Here is a 23,229-nt window from a genome sequence, read left to right on the forward strand (position 1 = left end):
CCGAGACCCGACGGAAAGTCTAAAATCCGAAAAACTGTGTTGGATTCGCTTTAATTAAGTCCGTACATCATTTTGCGGGTCGCATTTACAACACAACCGCTTGAGACAATACCTATTTATTTCGCTTCGCAGAAATCGAAATTACAAGCGCAGATGGTGCTTTCTCCAACGATACGCGCTATGTCGTAACAAATCATGTACAGAACAGAATATACCGCGACTATTGCGGCCCGTCATGCCAACTGCTGCGAATTTCTATTGTCACGAATCACAATAACCAGGTCGACTTTCGTTTGCGATTTTGTGAAGTTTCTATTCCTGGTTGGTAAGTGTTGCATCTTGACCAGTCTGGAGCTGGCGCCTGCTCTGCGCGTTTTTATACAGATTTTTCAGGTTTAGATGTGCGTTTGCTGCAAAATGCAACTGTGCGAAGCAACTTAATCCGTCGGCTTCGTAATCGTAGACTGGCGATCAAGCGATGATCCCTTGTAATATAAATATGTTATTCAATTGTATACTGAAGTTTGGTACCTCCATCTCCATGAGTGTATTTATCTTTCCAATTCTCTACTATGTTGACGAGTATCAGCCGAAAATATTCGGGTTTATTTCGATATTGCGCGCGTATTTACAAAGCAGTGTACTCTTCGATGTGGCTGTTGGGTTGCAATTGTAAATCAACATTGAACATTTCGTATTTAATATACAGCGGCAGAAATGACAATACTAACCGCGCTTCTGTTGTCAGATAAGGTCAGTTTATTAGAACGTTTCGGTGTAAACATCAATCGCCGCGATTACAAGGTTTTAAAGAACTTGTGCCCTCTGTGTTCAAAGTGTCATTCCATTTCGAGATAAAACAGAGATAATAAAATAAGTATTGTTTAGAAATTTAGCTCTCCAGCGAAATCTGCACGGGCTTAATCGGTTAGCTGTCGCTTGGTGTTGAAACTTCGTAGGCGTACGGGATAATTTGCCGCTTATGTCAAGTTGTGATGCGTTAGAGCTCTACCACGCGTCTGTCAAAATTGTCTTCGTCAGTAACCACTAACCATAGACATCGTTATCTAAGGGTTGGCAGCAGGAATCGCAAACTGCGGATGTCAAGTTTCCAGTAATGTATCAATTTGCAGGAATATATCGGTCAACGGCTCATATTCGAAATTATTTTGTTTACTGCGTCTTTTTATGGAGTTAGTCAAACTTCTTCAAATGAGCAAAAGAAGTCTCATCGGTTTCTATTATTTACGTGACTGCGATTGAAAATTTGTTATTTAGCAAGTGTCACGCAGCGCGCACGCTCGTCGTGTTAGAATCTACTAATCTAGTTCAGTATGCTTTAATAGTTCGCCGAGTGTAGATCGACATAGTACCTTTCCGTTTTCCGTTGCGAGGTTAGGCAGTGATCAGATATTATTTTAATTGAATCATATATTCATATTGAAATAAACCCGAATAGTTCTGGCTTTAACAGGCATCATTGGTCACTGCTGGTAGGCAAAGTTCTTTCGAATTGTCTACTAGTTGCCGTCGAGTGTCAGCCGAAAATATCCAGGTTTATTTAAGAATATATAGTTGTATACGAAGTTCTGTGCCTCCAAGATTATCTTCAGGTGATATTATCATTGTTACATGTTCAAGAAGATAATCAGTTTTTGCATACACATATGCTATTATTGTGCACTTTGCGCTAGATTATATGTATTTAAAGTAGCCGAACGCAAGATGGGTGGACACTGGACAATTGATATAACCTAGGAACGCAGCATATGTTACTGCTGTGGTGCGAGTGCATCTTATTCCACTGGGACAGCCCGGCGTCTCGCACCGGTCCAATAACATCGCGTCGAATTTGTTTCGCAAATTCTATTAAGTCACTGTATAATTAGCTCTGCATTGCTCGAAATCTGATGGAAAATCAGTAAAATCGCTAAATTCGTTTACGTTTCGTGTGATTCGTGTCTGGCCTTTCACCTTCGCGACGCATGCGAGAGATCACCGACGTAACCTTCTTCTATTTTCTCTCCTTTCCGATTCTAACGTACTAGTTTGGAGTAGAGATATCGGCACTATGTTGTGGGAATCCAAACAAGGTGTAGACTCGCCCAGGCCAGGTCGAAGAGGCAAAATCAGACGCAGCGACACCGCGAATGAGACCCTGTCCAAGGCTGAACTGATAGAGCAGCGTAAAAACAGCCTGAAGCTGTTCAGTTGGGATAAATCTTTCTTTGGAAATATGGTGATATCCACGTACGACGGTCATATCGTACCCCGTAACCGGGATCCTAGAGTCAGGCGATCTCGGTCTATGCCGAAACGGGATGTAACCAGAAGAAACAGCTTAGGCGGGGAATATCATCCTAAAAGGCTGAGACAAGTCAACCAGGTTTGTAGTAGGCTGCGGAAATTACCAAAGTCCAGGGTCTATTTGTGTTTTAACCGCGACTAATAAGGCTCTTCCGTACGCTGCAGTGTTATTCGTGATGCTTGTAATTCCCCGCAGAGGTGATAATTGTCGATGGGCTGTCTTATATTTGCAGTCGAGATATATAATGAGCCGGGTATAATGCCTGACCTGAACAATGCGCACGGTACGGTCCTAATAGTTCTCACGCCTAGAAGTTTGGCTTTCGTGAAGTTTGCATTGATTGTTACCTTTGAACGCGTTTGCGATAATACAATTGTTTCCAGCCTGGGTGTGAGTCACAATTTACTCTGAATGTGCGAGTGCGTGTCCTTCTGATTGGCGGGTTGAGTCGCTATTGTTTATCGCGGTGATTTCGTCGGAATGAAGCATATCGCAAGTTCAATATCGGCGTGCGTATTATGTAGGGTACATGTATCTCCATTGACAATTGTCTGGTAGTGCGTATGCGTTGTGGTTTGACAATGACTTTTTAAATGCGCTGTGTGATATGGAATATATATTGAATTGAACCCGAATATTATGGGCTGGCACTCGTCAAGGGTAATCGTCAGCAATTAATAGAGAAATGGATGGAACATAGAACTCCATGAAGCTCTTTACATAAATTTATACATCAACAATCGTATCGTATGATATCCAATTTCTGTCCAATTCTCTTCTACTTGCTGACTATTACACCTGACGAGTGTCAGGCGATAATATCCCGGTTATTTCAATATAATATATAATATATTATTCCATTATCTATTGAAGATCTGTACCCCCAAGAAGCTCTTCAGATTTTAAATGTATAATTTATAACGCCTACTTTGTATTGTCCAACTGCTACCAGCATAGTTATCACAAACACAATTTTATGACACTGGTGCCAACAAATGTGTTGTTATCGCGATAGCGCGCTAGTTAATCTCGTAAAAGTCGACGCACCGCGTTAATAGTTTCGCGCGTATAAAAATATTATCTATTGTTATGCGGCATACACGCTTTTGAAATAACCACCCCCCGGAAGGGTCGAAACCGAAAAATCGCGTTAGGCCCGGAAATTTTCGGCCCGGCGATTTTGCGCTGTGTGAACGCGCGCCGACCCACCGCCGCGTTATGTGACTCGATACCATCCGCTCCGAGTCATCACAGAGGCCGCTGTCGACACTAGCTACACCGGACGCCCGGAAACTTTAGCGGGGCAAAATAACTCACTCGGCGGGCGCAAGACTTTTAGCGTTTCCCAAGGTCTGGCGTGTGTCACTTTTTATTGACATCCGCCGCTTCTGTAGGTTAGGTTGCGTTATCAAGTGCAAATTTCCTCAACACACAGAACTCTGCCGATAATCACCCGTGGAAACACGCGCTCGGATTGATAGTACGCAGAAATGTTATTCCGCGCGGTTTACTATTGTGTGCTTTACTGTGGCAAATATTCTGTTGTCATATGTGGCGCCGCGCGTATGTTGTGTTAAGCGGCCCGGGGTAGATTTTCAGTGTTGTGGGTGTCTATTTTTGATACATAATGATCGTAATGAAAATAAGGCAGCTAATGAACATTATTGAATTAATATGTAGAGACTTACAGATACAAAACTTCAATATACAATTGAGTAATGTATTCATATTGAAATATATCATCTGTTGTCTGCTGGCATTCGTCAGCGGTCATGTCATGTCGGCTAATAGTCGATAAAATTCATAAAAACTTGATGTATTATTCAATTGTATATTGAAGTTCTGTACCTCAAAGTGTTTATTCAACCTTTAGACCATTGTATACCAACAGTGGTGTTACCAAATATGACGCCACGGGCACGGAAATCCGTATAATTGAAATAGATTGTTATGTTTATCAAATCCAAATCTGGATTATAAAACATCCCGATTTTGATGTATTAAAAAAGTTCAAACGCTATCTGGACTTCTCATACAAAATAAAAACATATTCGGTGCCACGCATTGTTTTGATATCCTATATTTTTCCATTGTACAGGGTGTGGTGTGCACGCTACACGAGGGAGACGACTTCGGGAACTTGGCGATCATTAACGACGCACCGCGCGCTGCTACAATCGTGCTTGCCGAAGATAATTGCCAACTGTTACGAGTCGATAAACACGATTTTGTGCGGATTTTGAAGGTGCGTATCGGCCGTGGTGTTAACACGTCGCGCTATCTGGCCTGTTGAGTTTTATGCGATGCCGGGAGTGTGGGAATTGGACAGCGGCGTTGGTTTGTACTTCCTTGTTGATAGCTTTGCGAATCGGCAGGGCATTATCTTGTAGGAATCTACGTATCTGTGTAGGCTATGAGATATCGGCATGGTGTGACTGAAATTCCGACAAAATTTACAGTGTGTTCATAACTGGTCTTGTGCTGCTGTGATGTGATAGAAACGGCGCTAATCTGACCGCTGGCTTGTCTGCGGTTTCGCTTTACTTAGTTTACTATGTACTGGACTTTGATTGGCGCGACATAGTCGTTTTTATGACGTCAGAACTGAACTGAGATCGATATATAATTAGTGAATGTCATTGGCCGGTTCAGGAGCGCCTGCGTATTGTATATTACACTGTAAAACCAAAGCGAATAGATTCCCCCAACATTGCGATATACTCGGATTTTCACAATTCACACATTTCCGAGCGAATTCGGGGCTGTTGATTCGACCTCCTTCTCCCGGTTCGCAATAACCGTGAAATTTTCATATCGATTGTAATGTCGAAGACTACGGTTGTATGTAACAACACGCGGCTCTTAGCGACGATCTGCAGCTCGTCGTGCAATCGATTGGAATCACCCCCGAATGCCCTTCGCGTTATTTCATCGCGCATTCTCGGCGAATGATTCCCCGGTTTTATGGTGCCGCCCTCGAGTACTATAATGTTTACCTCGTAAACGGAATCATTTGCACGAGACGGGTACCGTCAGACTTGAAAGACGCGCAAGTTATATTCTTGTACTACAAGCCAAGGTTATTACGAGTTGTCCTACGTCACAAAGCCTGTGGTTTATGTGTTGTCGGATTAGCGATTGCAACCGAGGATATTTTTTAATTAAATACCAACCTCGGTTCAGTTCTGACGTCATAAAAACAGTGATGTCTCGCATTGATGACTTCAAAAAGCAATTCGAGCCACCTCGTTTTCCAGGACGTGGAGGCCAACACAGTGCGGCTGAAGGAACACGAAAAAGACGTACTGGTTTTGCAAAAGATACACGCCAGAGCCTCGTCTTCGTCGCCCGGCCGACACGACAAGTTCACGAACAACAACACCAAGACAGACACGAGAATACCGGTGGCCGCCACGCCGACGCGGCACAACCACAGATACGCCATCTCCGCAGGTAACCAGATTCTTGCAATACTACATTATCGACCATTGTAGTATTCTGCCAATGCATCATAGATTGTGACTTGTGAGTTACCTCGCCTAATTCTCTCTATTTTTTGGCTTCTTAAGAGGGTAACTTGTGATGTCGCTACAAGAGGTCGTGAGTTACGAAACAGAACGATCTAGCTGACCGATTGTGTACTTAAGTACTTAGGAAGAGTAGAAGTACTTCGTTTCGGGCCGCGTCTGGGTGTAAAGGGGTTTGCTGACATTTATTGTGTATCGTAGCGATTTCATCCCGATTATTTTTGTAGAACAATACGTGCCCCCTCCGAAATAATAATATCTTACTACTAGGGCAAGTTTTTGTTGCGATCAAATCTGCAGAAGGCTGCACTTATTTTTTCACAAGAATTGCTGTAAAAAGTTGCATTAATCTTCACAAAAGTTGCACTACGAAGTTGCATTTATGAACAAGTTCCTTGAAATTATTAGGGTATGCGATACTCGAATCGTTCCGTATCCAAGGCATTGTATCAAGACTCGATGTTGGCGATCTCAACAAAATCTATAGTCTGAAAATTTTGACCCAGTGAAATTACAGTTTTCGGCGGTCTATCTAGTCAGAATGTAGGTCGAATCAGAAAGGACCTCGAATTCTAACGGCAGTGAAATAATCAAGTGATCTGTTTAGATATAGTGCCAAATATTTCCAGTAAAAAGTTGATTGCATAAAAAATCGGAAAAACTTTAAAAAGTGACATGAAAAAATCGAAAAGAGTTGGTAAAGTTGTAAGAAAATATGAAGAAAAGTTGCAATATAAGATTCCTCCTAACAGCATAAAACACCATGCTACATAACTTCTGAGTACATAGGAAGCTGCCGAAAGTTGGAAAAAATGTTGCAAAATGTGCAAAAACTTGCCCTACTTATCAACTTGCTTTCATTCAGGTACCCCGTCAAAAATAGTCGAGCACGTGGTGAAGTCGTTAAAGCCGTGGAGCACGGCGAAACAGACGGACGAGGCCATGGAAGACCTGATCCTCATGTACCAAGTCTTCCTGTCCACGCAAGACATGTGCAAGTACCTGATGAACCTCTACCACTCCGAGAAGTCGGAGCAGATCGACGCGACCAAATCCATCAAGCGCAAAGTGGTGTATTTCGTGGTGAGGTGGAGCCACATCGCGACGCATATATTTTACGACCAGCCGGCGATCGGGCCTTTCTTGAAGGTGAGTTCGCGATTGTTGCCTTTGCGCATTCCGTGGAAGCGCGTGGCGCCTTTGACGCGAGAACCGTGGCTATTGTGTCTGGATAATAATGGCGGTGACCATTAAGATGATTTTTATAGGGACTGCCGCGGTGATTAGTCTATTGTTGTTTGAGATCGGCGTACCCTAGAAATTGGCAGCGATACTGTTTGGATCACTATTGATCCATCATATAATTGATCCAAAGTTCGAAATTAGTACATAGCGACTTTGAGCTGTTTGTGTTTGATTGCGATATCTGATAACCGTACTAAGTAGCTTCACCAGTAGAATAATTTGGCGGATTCTGCGTACCTGGCTCTTGTTATACATTCAGGTGGTCAATAGCAAAGTATCACCGTAACTAAGATTCTTTGTAGCGCCATTAGTGATTTTACGGAAGTATCAAAGATTCATCTTGATGTCGGAAGTATAGCCGCTTCCGATTAACTGAAATTCGTATTGTTTATGAATCGGCAAGTTGTAGACTGAAAATATACATTGTGTGCTCTTGATTATCGTAGAGTTTTAATAGTGCCCTGAAAATAAGTCTTCTTGAATTGTTATCTGATATGCACTCCTTTATAAATTTCATTTATTCTGTCTTGATTACCTACATTTCTCACTTACAAACTACAACGAGATATTAGGAGTTTACTGGATATTGGTGCTTATAACATGACTCTACAATATTCAAACCTCGACACTGAGTACCCGGGTAGCTAACAAACCTCTTCATTTATCAACAGGAACTGAAACAAGCCGTGCAGGACGACGAGAAGATCTACCCCACCCTGAAGGAAGACCTCGCCCGGATATTCGTGCACGAATCCGGATCGCCGGAAAGCCCGAACCACCGCGGCTGGCTGACTGTAGACTCGACCACAATACACAGATACCCGAGCAGCGACGCGACCCGCACGCCGCACCAGGGCATCCGGGCGACCGACGACGTTATGTTGAAGGTTTACAACGTCGCCAACACGTACACCACTGTGAAGCTGCCCGTGCTGTCGACGGTAAGAAAGCCGTGTTTGTTTGTGTAGTTTATGGGAGTTTGATGTGATTTTCTTCGGTGCAGGTGTCTGAGATTATCAGCGCTGTCGCGGAGAAGCAAGGTCGCGATCCGCAGGAATTGCGGTTGATACAAGTTCAATCTGACGGAGGTGAGAGATAGTATGTGACTTGTGTCGGTGGCCATCGTTAGTACCCAAGCAGAAATAGGTGTAACGTCGTCAATTCCTACTCCGGTGTAAGCGGAAGTAAATATTATGTATTCTACGTTCAGCTTTGTTTAAACAACTGAAATCTGTTGAGCATAAGCAATCTGAAATCACGACCACTCAAGTAAGCTGTGACTTAGGGGTTGCTCAAAAATAACTTTTTTCCCGGAATCTGGGGATTCACTCATTAAATTGTTAGGTTGCCTAAAAACACTGCACACCAAATTTGTCTTAATTCTAACCAGCACAAACCGCGGCAGAGCCAGTTGAAATTTTTAAATTTATTTAAAAAAATTAAATTATTTCTTCAAATTTTACTGTCAACCCCATGAAATTGTTAAGTTGCCTAAAAAGAACGATGCATAACAATTTTCACGCAATGCCAACCGGTAGAAGCGAAGGTATTGCTGTTGAAAGTTTGGATTTGCAAAAACAGCGTTGAGTGGGGGGTAGTCCCAAAATTATTGATAAAAACTGAAAACTTCGCTTCTACGGGTCGGAATTGCGTCAAACTTCTTTTGCATCGTTTTTGTAGACAATTCCACAATTTCATGGGGTCGAGGGTAAAATTTGAATGAAAAAATGTACATAATTTTATTTTTTAATATGGGCTGGAATACTAGGGTTTTTCTTTACTTTAAATCGCTACTTGTACTTGATTACCAGCGATGACTGCTTCGACCACACCTGCGTATATCTCTGCACTGATTATATTATTTCAGTAGAAATCTGCGATAATCCATGTCTGCCTGATACTAGTGCACCAAACCTATATCAAGCATCGTTCTCACTCTGTCTGTCTGTCCGTTCAGACATGTACGGCTTCCCGGACGACATGACCTCGGCCGCGACCGCGCTGGGCGTGAACAGCCGCCTGTTCGCGTGCACCAAAGAGGAGAAAGACAACATATCGCCCCTCGACGAGCAACGCGCCGTGCCGAGCAACAACGGCGCCGTGCTGGAGCTGGTCGGGTCGCAGGAGATCGCCGAGCACGTGACGCAGTTCGACTGGGAGCTGGTCAACAGCATACATGTGGTAAGGATGATTTTTTTTGAAACGCGACCAGAGGGTCGTCAATAACGGAATACGTCTACTTTTTGGAGTATTCGAGAAGGTTTTTTGTATATGATTTTACACTGCTGCTTCTACCTCACGGTTTTCAGTTTCTTATCCAAAACTAAACTGATTTCACCACCTATACTAACTTCAATACATTCATGATCACGCTTGACCCTCTATTTTCTGAGCTGTTCTATCAGTAATCCGTCTACTTGGTGAGGTAGTAAGCATAAAGTACTTCATACATTTTCGGATTACTCAAGTAATACTGCGCTATTGAGTCAATTGGTAATGATCTTCGGATTTTAGGCAAGATTAGGCCCAGACAGGAATACTTACTTCTTTACTTACTGGGAATTATGCTACTGTAACTTGTACTTGAGTATGTATTTACGTTAATGTTAATGTTAATGAGTAGCAACTATATCACAACTTCGACCACTTGTGCTGTCTTGATGCATTGAATTTAGCCTTATGTCTCTATTTCTTATTCCATTCCGTTTCGTGTTTCAGATGGAATTCGTGCACAAGGTGTTCGGCTCGCACAAGTTCCACAGCGTCACCTCGAACATCGACGTGTTCGCGCGAAGATTCAACCAGCTCGCTTACTGGGCGCCCACGGAGATCTGCGCCTGCAACAACATCAACAAGCGAGTACACCTGCTCAGGAAATTCATCAAAATAGCCCAACAGTAAGAGGCTCGCTACGCGATTACTCAGGCAGGCGGTTAACTCATTTTCTTGCGGTTTTAGCTTGAAGGAACTGCAGAACATGAACGGCTTCATGGCGGTTATGATTGGTCTCGGTAATCAGGCGTTGAGCCGGCTGCACTCTACGTGGGACAAGCTGCCCACGAAGTACAAGAAGCTGATGAGCGAGTTTGAAGCGGTCCTGGTAAGTGACTTGTTTCCTATAGTGGCTGCGGTCGTGATTGGAGATGGTCCGTAATGAAGTACTTGTACCGATTCAAAGTACTCAAATATAAGTTTTTTTTTCAGCTGCACAAGTAGAAGGGAGTGTTCTAGACCTTGTTTTACCTTGAGAATCGCGACTATTTCCACGTAACGGTTTTTGCGTCTGAACTACTTACTTTTCACATTTTGTCAAGTATGAAGCGGTTTAGGCGACTGTGTCGCTTTGATGAGGGTAATTGCCATGTTCCAACCAAGAGATTCTAGAATGAACATAACTTCAATATATAATGGAACAGTATATGCGTATTGAAATGAACCCGAATGTTTCCGGCTGACACTCGTCAGGGGTAATCGTCAACATTGAACGCTCTTCTCTTCGAAATTACGTGCCGGTGACGTCATATTTTATGATACGATTGTTGATATACAATGTTTTTTTCCGATTCTCTACGTCGACGATCAACCCTGACGAGTGTCAGCCGAAAGTATTCGGACTCATATCAATATGAATATACTATTCAATCATGTCAACTAAGCGAAATAACTCACTTATCATTGTAACTGAATGTCTTCCGAAAATTGCGCCTATTTGCAGGGTTTTTGTCGTCGATGATGCACATTGCAATTTCGGAAATATAAGTTTGCGACTCCTTGACCGTATATGCTTTTCGAACTGATTCCTACAATACCTTTCATCGCGACTCTCACTTGAGCAGTGGTTTTGATATGTATTCACTATTCAGTGTCAACGTTGACCATAATTTTACCGCATCTGCTCGTGATTCTGTTTATGGGATTTAGATCTCTATGGTTGCACACGGCAATTCTATTCTTATTAAAATCGCGCTTCTGTCCTGCCTTATCTTATTCCGATAACTTTTTGACTGAAATCCACGCGTTTACAGGACCCTTCACGTAACCACCGCGCGTACCGTCTTCACGTCGCCACCTTGCGACCACCTATGATACCGTACCTGCCACTCTTGATGAAAGACATGACCTTTCAACACGAAGGCAACGACAACACACGCAACGGGCTGATCAATTTCGAAAAAATGGTAAATATACATTGGTTCACGCTTAGAAAGGTCGCGTATTTACGTCCGCGTTTTTTACCCGCAGCACATGATGAGCAACAGCATACGAGGTGTGGTGCACGCTTGCTGCAAGCCGTTTCAGATGACACACACCGCGATATCTTCCAAGTCCTACGACGAGACGCGGCAGTATTCGAGGAACTTTGATGTTATAACGGATCAGAAATTGCTGAACACTTTGTCCGGGAAAATCGAAGCGAAACGCTGATTTGTGATCACCGAGATTGGGTCAATTCGTGACCTTTGACCAGCGAATGGTGGCGTCATAATAAGACCATCTGGTAGATGACGACTCCTCCATGATGAGAACGATCGGCTCGTGGGATTCATCCATGAAAGTCTAGTAACGAATCATAACTTATTCAGTGCAATGTGAACACTATATTTTTGCGTCTACGTTTTGTGGATCATCATCATTATCAGGCGAACGTTGGTCACTGTGTAATCGCCGGGCGGCTGACCGTGTTAGGTTGAAAAAAGTTGATTTGTCCCCTGAAGGTTGTTAGCCGCCCTGCTGTGGATTCACGGTGTGTTGTTCCGAATTTGTGTTTTTTTTTTGTGTCGTGTTTTTTGACCGTGTACTACCGCGTTATGTTCCTATGCTGAATTTACTCAGACTTGCGTTATTTACCGTTTCGTCAACAGCGACTTTTTCGATACTAAGTTATGCGCATTCCTATGTATTGCAATCTTGATCCACGCTTCACGTTTGCGTCATTAAATCTTTCCAAGAGAAACTGTGTACGGTAATGCGTTTTGAGCCGCGATCTCAGTCTGAGATTGCACGTTATAGCAATAGAGGATATGTTCCTGTTGTCTTCACTACGTTGACGAGATACACTTTCGTGTGGGGTGTGACTGCTATGGTCGCATCCCATTTCAAACGGCCAAATATCCTGATTACTGGGTACTCTTCCCCCAAGAAAAAATACGCAAGACTTATGGGCATATCGGCGTTGGCCATTACCGCGCCACGACGCATCAAGACATATTTTTGGCCATGTAACATGCGACTTCAAGAAGTGTGCCAGAGCGATCGACAGCGAGAAAAATTTGGCCGAAAAGGACTGCCCTTATGCTGACCGAAAACTTCGTTATATATACTACAAGATACATATAGGCTTAATCGTCCATAGGCGCCGAATGTTCCTGTCTTGGCAATCTGAACCTCAAGACAAATACTATCTCGCACGTAAAAATTATATGCCAGTGAAGAAATACCAATTCGAAATCGTGTGATCTTTTAGTTTAGTACGTTTGGGCGAATCTATATTTTTGATATAGCAGACAGGAGGTCACGAAATAACATCATGTAACGAAGTCATACCAACGGGTCCGCCCGCCCGAAGATGTTTCATTATTATTTACGCGCCTACAGTTTCCACGACACCTCACTCAGCTCTACCGGCAAATCTGATTACGTGGGCAGAGAGGCCAAGAAATAGATAGCAATATATATGCAATTCCCGATCTTATTGACCGATTTTATCATGAATTATCGAATATTTCCGCGCCTCGCGCTGGTTCACTAAACAGCACAACTATAATTTCGTGGCAAAAGCGAACAACGTGATAGGGGTCGGTTTATAACCCTATGGGAGCCCAAGACTCGAGTCTTTTTGTAGGGCCTGACGAAGCGCTGTTTCGTTCCTGCCAACGGGTAAACATACACCCGAAGATGTTTGTTTATTATTGAGGGGTCCTACCATTTCAAATACTCCTCACTCAGCTCTACCGGTAAATCAGATTACGTGAGAAGAGAGGGGATAAAAATCGATAGCAATAATTATGCAATTCGCGATCATATTGACCGATTCATTCATGAACTAAAGAATTTTCTCGCGCTTCGCATTTAGGCGAGAAAAGCTGACTGACTAAACGGACACCCAATGTAGACGATAAGTAGCGGACCGTGAGGGGGTCTGGGGGCGAATCCCCCCAGTAGTACGATTTATCACCCTATGGGTGGTCCAAGACCAACGTTTTGGGGGGCCAGACGAAGTGCTGTTACGGCCCTGGTTGTAAGATTGAAGCCCATGAGTTGTCTGGACAGGTCGTTGCAATTTTTCGAATAAAAGTAGGTTGTCTGTGGATAACTTCACGATGATATAAAAGGTTCAAGTCGACTCGGTACTCTATAAGTAGTGTAAATTTAACGTTGCGTTTAGATTGCAGGTTACATTCGTAACAGTGGCGTGCGGTCTGGGGAGGCAAGTGTCAGTGCCTGTCATCGGGATCAGTAAAAGAAAATCGTGAAAACCTTCAATGATATTATAATATCAATAAATATTGGTATTTTCTACCGATTCCCACGAAAGACTAAAAGTTTGATCATTTTACACCCAAAACCAAGGGATGGGTGAAAACCAGACAGGCCAGTCACAGACAGGCCAAGCGTCACATGTGACATCTCATTTAATCATAAACAGATCAGAATTCGTAATAACTGGTATTAAACTAATGTTACTGTCGCACTGATTCCGAAAATATAATCTTCGATAGCGTCAGAGTACTAACACACCCTCAAAATCGTCAGGGAATGTGACATTCGGCTTTGTTGCGTAGGCTACTGTGACACGCAAAGAAACTATAGCCACGAGAGGCACAGATGAATCTTCCTCCCTCTTTGTTGGCTAACAATCCGACAATCGCAGCGCTGTGAAACGATGCTTTATCGAATTCGCTAACCGCCGGCGTGGTATGAAAATAATCAACAATATTTATGAATACCTAGCGTATTAGTATGAATCGTGTAGTTACGACTGTCAATGTGTATAGTGCAGAGCAAATGCATTCCCTTACTCATGTAGCTGTTATGTATTTTCCATCCACACGTAACTTCAAGTATGGTAGTCAGCACCGTAACTGCCGCACCCCAAACCCCCCAATTGGGGGGGGCCCGAGCTCGAAGGGGGCCCAAAATTATTTCGTGAATTAGCATAAATCATAGAGTATTTTTTGAAAATTTATGCAACTTTTTCAAAAATTTTTCGCGCTGCGCGCGAATTCAAGTAGCCATGTATCTTTATTATTGGGCATTGGGCCATTACCGCGCCACGACCCACCAAGACATACAATCAAGTTTTAGGCCATATAACATGCGACTCCAAGAAGTGTGCCAGAACGATCGACAGCGAAAAAGCCTTGGCCGAAAGGGTCTATGCCCTTATGCTGACCAAACACTTCGTTATATATACAAAATACATATAGGTTTGATTGTCCATAGGCGCCTGTGGCGCCGAATGTTCCTGTCTTTGCAATCTGAACCTCACAAGACAAATACCATCCCGCTGGGAAAAATTTTATGCCAGTGAAGAAATATCAATTTGAAATCGCATGTTAGAAGCCTACGTTTGGGCGATTCTACATTTTTTGATATAGCAGACTGGAAGTCACGAAATAACATCATGTAACGAAGTTATATCAACGGGTCCGCCCGCCCGAAGATGTTTAATTATTATTTACGGGCCCTCCCGTTTTCAAGACACTTCACTCAGCTCTACCGGTAAATCTAATTACGTGAGTAGAGGGGACAATAAATTGATAGCATAATATATATGCAATCGCCGATCTGATTGACCGATTTTATCATAAATTATCGGAAATTTTCGCGCTACGCGCTGGCTCACAATACAGTACAGATTATTTCGTGACAAACGCGAACAACGTGATTGAGGGGTCGTTTCATCACCCTATGGGAGCCCAAGACCCACGTTTTGGGGGGCCTGACGAGGTGCTGTTTCGTACCTACCAACGGGTATACGCCCGAAGATGTTTAATTATTATTGAGTGATCCTACCTTTTCCAACACACCTCACTCAGCTCTACCGGCAAATCTGATTACGTGAGCAGAGAGAAGATAAAAATTGATAACAATATATATGCAATTCCCGATCATACTGACCGATTCAGTCATGAATTCAATAAATTTCCCGCGCTTCGCGCGCTTAGGGGACAAAAGCTGATTCACTAATGAAACTCCCAACGCATATCCTAAATAGCGGTAAACAGGGTATCGCCAGAGGGGGGTCTGGGGGGCGAAGCCCCCCAGAAGTTCGGTCTATCACCCTATGGGGGGCCCACGACCAAAGTTTTGGGGGGGCCTGGCGAAGTGCTGTTACGGCCCTGATGGTAGTTAATCGGGGCTTACGAATATCGTAGGCCACGGTAGTATCTTACTTAAACTTGAGTGTGAAGAGTGCTAATGTAGGCTAATAAGAACCAAGTCGCCAACTGAATCAGCAACCATCTTGGTTTTATATATAGTATATATTTGTATTCAATCACTGCCCTATAGCAATTAGCAATGGAAGCATGAAATCCTAGAGATAACATTATTGGCCGGAAACGACGACAGACGCCACTTATAACTCACAATTAATAATAATATTTGACGATTTGACTCTTAAAGGATCGGTGCGTAACCGACCGTCATTCGTAATAGTTTTTATTTTAATTTTTTATTCACACCTTGCCCTTCAAAGGAATCCAATTCATTCTTATGGATGGCGAGATAGCGCAGTGGTATAATCCGCGGCTGCAACACCAATGGGTGCGGTTTCGAGTCCGACTGAGGTCGACTTCCGAATTCCGATACCTAAGTGTTCGAGGCTTACCTAGGCTCCTCCTCGCCACCTCATCCGTGTCAGCGGTTCTTACAAAAGCCTAGAGGTGGGACGTGCTATAAGTCAGCAGTTACGGAAAATAAGAAGAATATCGCCCTGGTGTAAATGGCCATAGTAGTCGACAAACACCATGAATACCCCAAAAACAAACAAACAAACAAATTCATTCTCATCCCAATTACAGAGCATAAAGATAGCTTTTGACTTATGGAGAAATCGTAGCCGTCCGCTTCACAGCTTCCCTCGCCACTGAGTTGCGAGCTCTTTCAATAGATTGAAGTAATCCAACTAGCTCCAACGCTAACTCAGTGGTTCTCAAACTAGGTGTCACGAAGTCGTGTGGGAGAAATGAAGTCTGTGAACTAGGAATTTATTGAAGTTGTGCTGGAACTTACATGTTGCAACAACGCCAATCCTAATTATATCGGTTCTATACCAATACCGAGAAAACCATTACCGAGAATGGACGTTACCGAGAATGCCATTACCGAGAATGGACATTACCGAGAACGGACATTACCGAGAATGGTCATTACCGAGAATGGACACCACCGAGAATGGACATTACCGAGAATGGCCAATGTCAAGAATATAGCTTACTGGGACTGACGTTGCCGAGAAATGTATACCTGAGCATCGATACCCAATGTGGCAACGCCGTGATGCACTCCCACGACCTGTGCATATGCATAACATGCCTGCATTGCATATATTGCATTCTCGGTAATGTCCATTCTCGGTGGTGTCCATTCTCGGTAATGTCCATTCTCTGTGGTGTCCATTCTCGGTAATGTCCATTCTCGGTGGTGTCCATTCTCGGTAATGGTATTCTCGGTAATGGTTTTCTCGGTATTGTCCGGACACCAATTATATCGCGATTTTAAATGCCAGAGTAGCGTCATACTATCCATGCGAGATGTGACTAACAACGGATCTTGCACCGATCAGAAGATGTCTCTGAATTAGGATTAGCTGATAAATGCGTGTTGCCCTGCATAGGTGTTAGTTGATGCTGTGCTGGGTTGTAGGCTTGTAAGCAAGTCACAAGGTTCCGAGTCACAGGTCAATCTCACTTTTTCAGTTTTGACTGGAGTCAAGTCGAGTCATATTCAATTCACCACCGAGTCAAGTCCGAGTCCAAGTCAGTGACTATAGAGGGTCGACTCCGAGTCATAGTGTTGTGATTCGAGTCCAAGTCATTGTATTCACTGTTCAGTTTTGAGTTCAATCCGGTTCAACCCACTCTTTCCAACTATGCTCGAGTGATATAGAATGGCTCACATTCATAATCTCGTAATTTTCCTCAGTTTTAACAGATTCTGGACTGATAGACGAAATACCACTACAGTGGTGACTTTACTTTTCTTCGAAGTTACTATGAAATGTCCGTCTTGACTGTTGTAGTCTCGAGTCGTGTGACTTGGTTCGAGCCATGCACAATGACTCGGGTACGAGTCGAGTTAATACACAAATTGGCTCAAGTCGAGTCGCGTCATTTTACGCATTTGAAAAAATTACCGGAGTCATTAAAAATCGTGACTCGAGTCATTACAACCCTATAGTGCTGTGTGTGTTGATGCTTTATGGTCTGTCTGCCTGTATGTCTGTCTGTCGAAATCGAACACAATGTTTCGCCGTCATGTGTTGAATGACGACAGAGACGGATACGCCTTTTGGTGAATGCATTGGAAGAAAAATATTACATGGGGAGAAGCAGTCAAATATAGCCGTTCAACTGTCAGAAGAGGAAGGCTTACATCTCCCAAGGTCAAATGAATCGAGAGACTTGCAGATTCAACAGTTATATTGCAACAAATACGGGCACAAATATATGCAGCAAACGGGGCCAACGATAAGTTATCGTAGGCCCCGCAGCAAACAATGTCAGTCGAACCGGCATAAATACTTCCTGTTCGCCTCAATACTGTCGTTATGCCTCCGAATCAAGGCTATTACACGGGCCTACATCCGTACCTACGTTTGAAGCTAAATCTACCGCGGGTGATTCCACTTTCGCTGCAACGACATGTTTATCAAGTACCGTGTCAATTTGTTTACGTGGACCGGGAGTGCTGATCTGATCGGCTTCCCTCACCTCAAGTTCATGAGTGACAGTAGATTTACCGTTTGATTCATTGGTGGGCAGAAAGCAAGTGGTAAAGCCGTCGCGTATGTTTGCAAACACACGCCCGCATTCGTCTTTCAAATCGCTCGATGCAAGATAGTACAGAAAGGGATTGAGACATTCGCAAACCCGTAGGATGCCATGAGCGGTCAGGGTAAGTGCCAGTAACACGTCTCGAGGAACCATGAATTCTTTCGAAATCAGGTAGAATTTCACCCCGAAATCACTCAAGTAACCGATCATGTATGTGATGACGATCGCCACCAATTGAATCAGTGCTTGTTTCTCCTTCTTCCGCGAGGAAGGTGAAGAAGATATAGCGTGCGATCGACGATGCATTAGGAATACAATGAGCACACAGCAAAATATTAGGATTAGTATCGAAGGAATAAGCATACCAATTACTTGAAATCCAATTGACACAATTACAAGTAGACTGCCGCCGTTTTTTACAATGCCGCAGTAGCAGCTGTCACCAATTTTTCGATATTCAGTTGCCATAGGGGCGATTAATCCATACATGACTAAGAACGAAATAACATAGGATGACACAACGTAAATCTGACATCTCTTCGCACTGATTTCATTAGCAGTCCCGTCAATTCTTGTAATGCTCCGGTATCGAATGAGACTCAACAAAAAAACGTGATGAGCGGTGACTGAGGATGTCGCAGCGTCCGTTGCTAAATAGATGTAGCAAAAAATCCACGGTATTTTATAATCGTGCGAGTACAATTGTGCGTAGATGAATAACGGACTGTTGACGGCGGAAATCAGATCGGAAAAGCAAAGTCCGATCATGATTACAGTAAAGAAGGTCGACTTCATACGCAATAATATCATGATCATAAACGCATTAGCTATACACCCGGAAATAGCAAGAAAAGTGAACCCTATCCAGATAGTTGACTCCTGCATCGCAGTCAGATTAATCGGAACATCGTATTCAGACAGATTCATAAATGTATGCAAGGAACTTTCCTTTGAAATATTCGATTCGAAATGATCCGTGTCCACGATTACGCAATAACGTTCGAGGTCTTTGTCTTTCAACAGACAATGCAAATCTAAAGAAATTAGCAATATAGATTCAAATTTCCTCGAACGTTTCCTGGCGTCGAATCTAAATTCTGGGATGCTTTTGCAGTACCTTCTTTTTTTATCTATATTCGCAGCAAAACTCGTATATACACAAATAACAGGAGAGCAATCTGACCTTTACGGGAAATGGAGGCTATACTTTTAAAACTTCAATGTTAATTCAAATTGTCATATCTATTTATTAGATTGAGAGGTTAGATTACAGAATCGCGGTAAATGGAGAATTGGAAATACAGGCATATAAGTCAACCTCACAGCGGTGGAAGTATAGCCAATTTATGATCCATACGCAGAATGCCCTGGCAAAAAAATCACTATAATTTATGGAATTACAAGATTCGTTATGTTTTTATGCTGATTTTTGTGGCATACATGCATCCACAGTCGAATCCTCTTCGTTCGGACACTGAGAAACCCGGACAACCGCTGTATTCGGTAAAAATGCTCGGGAACGGAACAAATGTGGAAATTTCACGTAAAAACTACCGGTAATTCTGACAATTCTCCGGTTAATTGGGATAGGTTCGCGTTTCCTACGACTAGGTTATGGCTAGGGCGATTTTTTTTGACCTAAAACGTAAGATTTTGACCTAAATATGTAAGCTTTGACATTTTATTAACTTAAAAAACTAAATTTTGACAAAATTTTGCCCTCATGTATGTAAATTTAGCGTTTTCGCGCATAATGTTAGAATTGGACTACTTATCTTCATTTCTGGTGGGATGTGTCTGTCCTTACGAAGTAGGTTGGCCTGAAAAAACCTTTTTGACTTTTTGACAAATTTTACACGAAAAAAAAAACTATATTATAACGAAATCCGGACTTATGAAGAATTCCAGTAGTTACATCACGCAATACCGTAAAAATAATTATAATTTGTTGTTGTAGTACAACAACGAAAGATGTTTTCTTACATTCTCGGATAGAAAGTGTCTGTCCTTACTAAGAATGGAGACAGAACGTTCAACAGCAGCAGTTGTCGGCTGGTGCGTACAATGCTGGTGTTGCTTCATTCGGAATGTTGTCTGCATCACAATTTTTCATCATGCGCTTCTTCATATAGGAAACAATGCCCACGCAGTCTTGCTTCAGTTAGGATGTTGCGGTAAATTGAGCATAACACCATGGCAACCTATTTGTTTCATTTGACTGTTTATGATTCACAATGTGCCGATAATGGGCCGTGTACAACGATAGGCCTATCAAGTAGGCTGCAAGATGTCAAATGATAAGTTCACCCACAGTGCAAACATCTATGCGATACAAACGAAATGCAGGTTGCAGAGAAGTTTGACTTCGTAAACAAATTTGACAATCTTTTGACCTAACGCTACAATTTTGACAAAATTTTGCAATGTCAAAAAAAAATCGCCCTGGTTATGAAACAATGAACTGTATTTCAATCGTTTTAACGCAAGATACAATTACATTATGAGGGATTATGATGAAACAATGGCGATCGACTCAATAGCAATCGACAATGAAATCATATAAGAGTCCAGGGGCGGGCAACTTCTCCAGTCGGCGGGCCGGATATGAGAAAAATGAAGAACTTGGCGGGCCGGATTCCTGAATCGATGCATTAATCGCGTATTTATCAACCTATATAAAAAATAATTCCTGTTTAATGTAAATTTTAAGCGCAGAGCATAGGGACCAAAAACAGTAGTCAATGAATTTATTAACGTAATGTACTGTGGTCGATCAAAATTGTACACAAGTTCTTTGAACTCTGGCTGCATGTTTGACATACAAACCCTTAGTAAAGACTGCACGTGAACATAAGTTATATTGGAACGCCTCTTGGTCTTGTTAATTTTGATGTTCGAAAAGGTTTGCTCGCAAAGGTATGTAGACATGGACCGCGGGTAACATTATCATGGAAGACCGAAAGCTACGTCCACAAGACCGTACCAGCTTCCAAAAGGATTTTACATACCTTTCTATTCAGGAAGCCGTAAAGCAGCAGTAGGTACGTTGAACAATGGCTTTGCGTGAAGTGCAGATATTAGAGTATGACGTAATTATTAGCGATAGGGTAACGCGATGACTTCGTCAAGATCAGTAAGTTAAGAACATGCAGATTTCACGCGTAGAGTTGTGTTGCCGACTGAATATATAAAAATAATATACAGTGAACCAACAAGACTTTGATCTGTATAGTAAAGAACACTAGCGAATCAGTTGGAACGCTGTGGCGACTATACAATGTCAGGGGTTCATAAAGTACGGCTCGCGACCCAAACATGGGTATGTGGTATAAATTTGGGTCGCAACCGTAACAGAGCGGTCACTTAATATGAATGTCATACTTGCTGAATTTCTTGCATCATAGAATTTTGTTCGCGCTTTTCGCGATCTGCTGTGGTTAATTTGTAAATTTCCATGGTCATTGTCTTGCGGACTGTAGCCAATAAGTGAGACACGTGAAAAAAGTGATTGCAGTAATATGGCCAACCTTTAATGTATTACGCAAATTGATTTCATGTCATGTCACTGTCGGAGACCGTTGGAAAGATTTAGTCTAGTAAACGCAACGATCAAGTGCGGGACTATTAAACACGGGTATTTCAGGGCCCACCCTTTCCGCGTCGAGACACATGAAGACATGAGGTTGAGACTAAACGGCTGGGCAAAATCGAGTACCTAAGTGATTGGACTCTGAATCACGTATAACACTTCGACTCGAATCGAGTAATCGAGTATCGCTCATTATGACGTCACAACAGAATGTACTTTTTCAAAGTTCAAATATGTACCTTTATGCGATCACAAGGAACATAATGCATGTTATCTATCACATTAAAGATACTTTAGTATTTTTTCTACCATACCGATTTCGTTGCACTTCTTGACAATGCTGTGGGTTGATCATGACTTTGGAACTGTGTTATTTCCGGTAACGTTCGTAGCTTTGTACTATGTCTCATATGCTGAGACACGGCCAATCAAGGTTTCAAGGCTTATTCAATGGAAAATAGTATCAAAACTTTAATTATCGTTAGGAAATCAACTTTCAGTTGCGAGGTGCGTATAATTTCAGTACTCGAAAAATTTGTATTTTGCTATACTCGACTCGAATCATTAAAATTAATGCTCGATTCAGATTCGAGTACTCGAATCATTGTGCCCAGCCCTAGTTGTGACCGACATGCGTCCGCGACAAGATCCACGACGATAAAACCTTGGCCGAAAATGACCGTCGCTGGTTGGCAAAAACCTTCGATGTTGTAGTCCGATCGGCGAAATTGCCGGCACCGAATATTCCCATCCTTACAGTCCAAGACTCGTATACTAAAAATGCGACCCGCAGAGGGAAATAACGCACCCAATTTGAAATCGCGTACGTCACACCTGCTTCGTAGAACCGAATTGCATGCGTACTGGTTGGCTGCGCGTTCTCTATATGCAGGGTTGCCATACCGTCCTTATTTCTAAGATTTGTCCTTATTTTGAAGGGCCACGTCTTAGAAAACTCAACCGTCCTTATTTCTAAGAAATGTCCTTATTTTTGCCTTGCGTCCTTATTTTGTCTTATTTTAAACCGCTAGAGAACTTCGATCGTTTTTTTTCTGGTAGTGTTGCATAATATTCTAAAATTATGCTTTTACGTTGAGATTTTATGACATCATAAATGATATGAACTCTTGTGATTTACACACCACAAGATTTGACTTCTAACTGGTGAGGGCTAGGGCAGTGAGTGCCTGAGTGGCGGTATAGCAGTTTCGTCTGCACCAAGCTACCTCTGCGGGCGTCATTTTAGCACTTAACAGCAGTATCAGGTTCCTGCTGTTCGGTCTACAGCAGAATAAGCTCAAGCTGTGGGGAAGGCAGCATTTATTGTGTAGTGAAAAAAGGCGCAGTTCAGTCGACACATTGGTTAAAAAGTAGTAAAGCTATAAATCATTGATAAATTTTTCTAAATTAAATTGCACTTGTGCATATTGTTTCAGCTACTAATATGGCTAAATCCGGTTTGTTAAAATGAGCAGGCGAAAAAACGTTTTTCGTGACGATTATGAGAGAGAATTCAAAGGTATCTAACGAAACTTGAAAGGTTCCGCACATTGTAATATT

At 42.6% G+C, this 23,229-nt stretch overlaps 1 protein-coding gene across 1 annotated transcript in view; it reads left to right on the forward strand.

The window, feature by feature from the left end:
* Positions 1-12,034, forward strand: part of LOC145451932 (uncharacterized) — a 78,026-nt gene extending 65,992 nt beyond the window's left edge. Inside the window, exons 11-20 of the mRNA XM_080330150.1 lie at positions 4,407-4,553; positions 5,566-5,761; positions 6,701-6,984; positions 7,752-8,021; positions 8,084-8,168; positions 9,038-9,261; positions 9,799-9,977; positions 10,039-10,180; positions 11,106-11,258; positions 11,323-12,034. Coding sequence (XP_080186276.1) covers positions 4,407-4,553; positions 5,566-5,761; positions 6,701-6,984; positions 7,752-8,021; positions 8,084-8,168; positions 9,038-9,261; positions 9,799-9,977; positions 10,039-10,180; positions 11,106-11,258; positions 11,323-11,505 — 1,863 coding nt within the window. The 3' untranslated portion in view covers positions 11,506-12,034. The remainder of the gene's footprint in view (positions 1-4,406; positions 4,554-5,565; positions 5,762-6,700; positions 6,985-7,751; positions 8,022-8,083; positions 8,169-9,037; positions 9,262-9,798; positions 9,978-10,038; positions 10,181-11,105; positions 11,259-11,322) is intronic.
* The last annotated feature ends 11,195 nt before the right edge of the window (positions 12,035-23,229 follow it).

This window comes from Botryllus schlosseri, chromosome 12 (assembly GCF_051294905.1).
Source record: "Botryllus schlosseri isolate E-star chromosome 12, Bs_hap1, whole genome shotgun sequence".
NCBI lineage: Eukaryota > Metazoa > Chordata > Ascidiacea > Stolidobranchia > Styelidae > Botryllus > Botryllus schlosseri.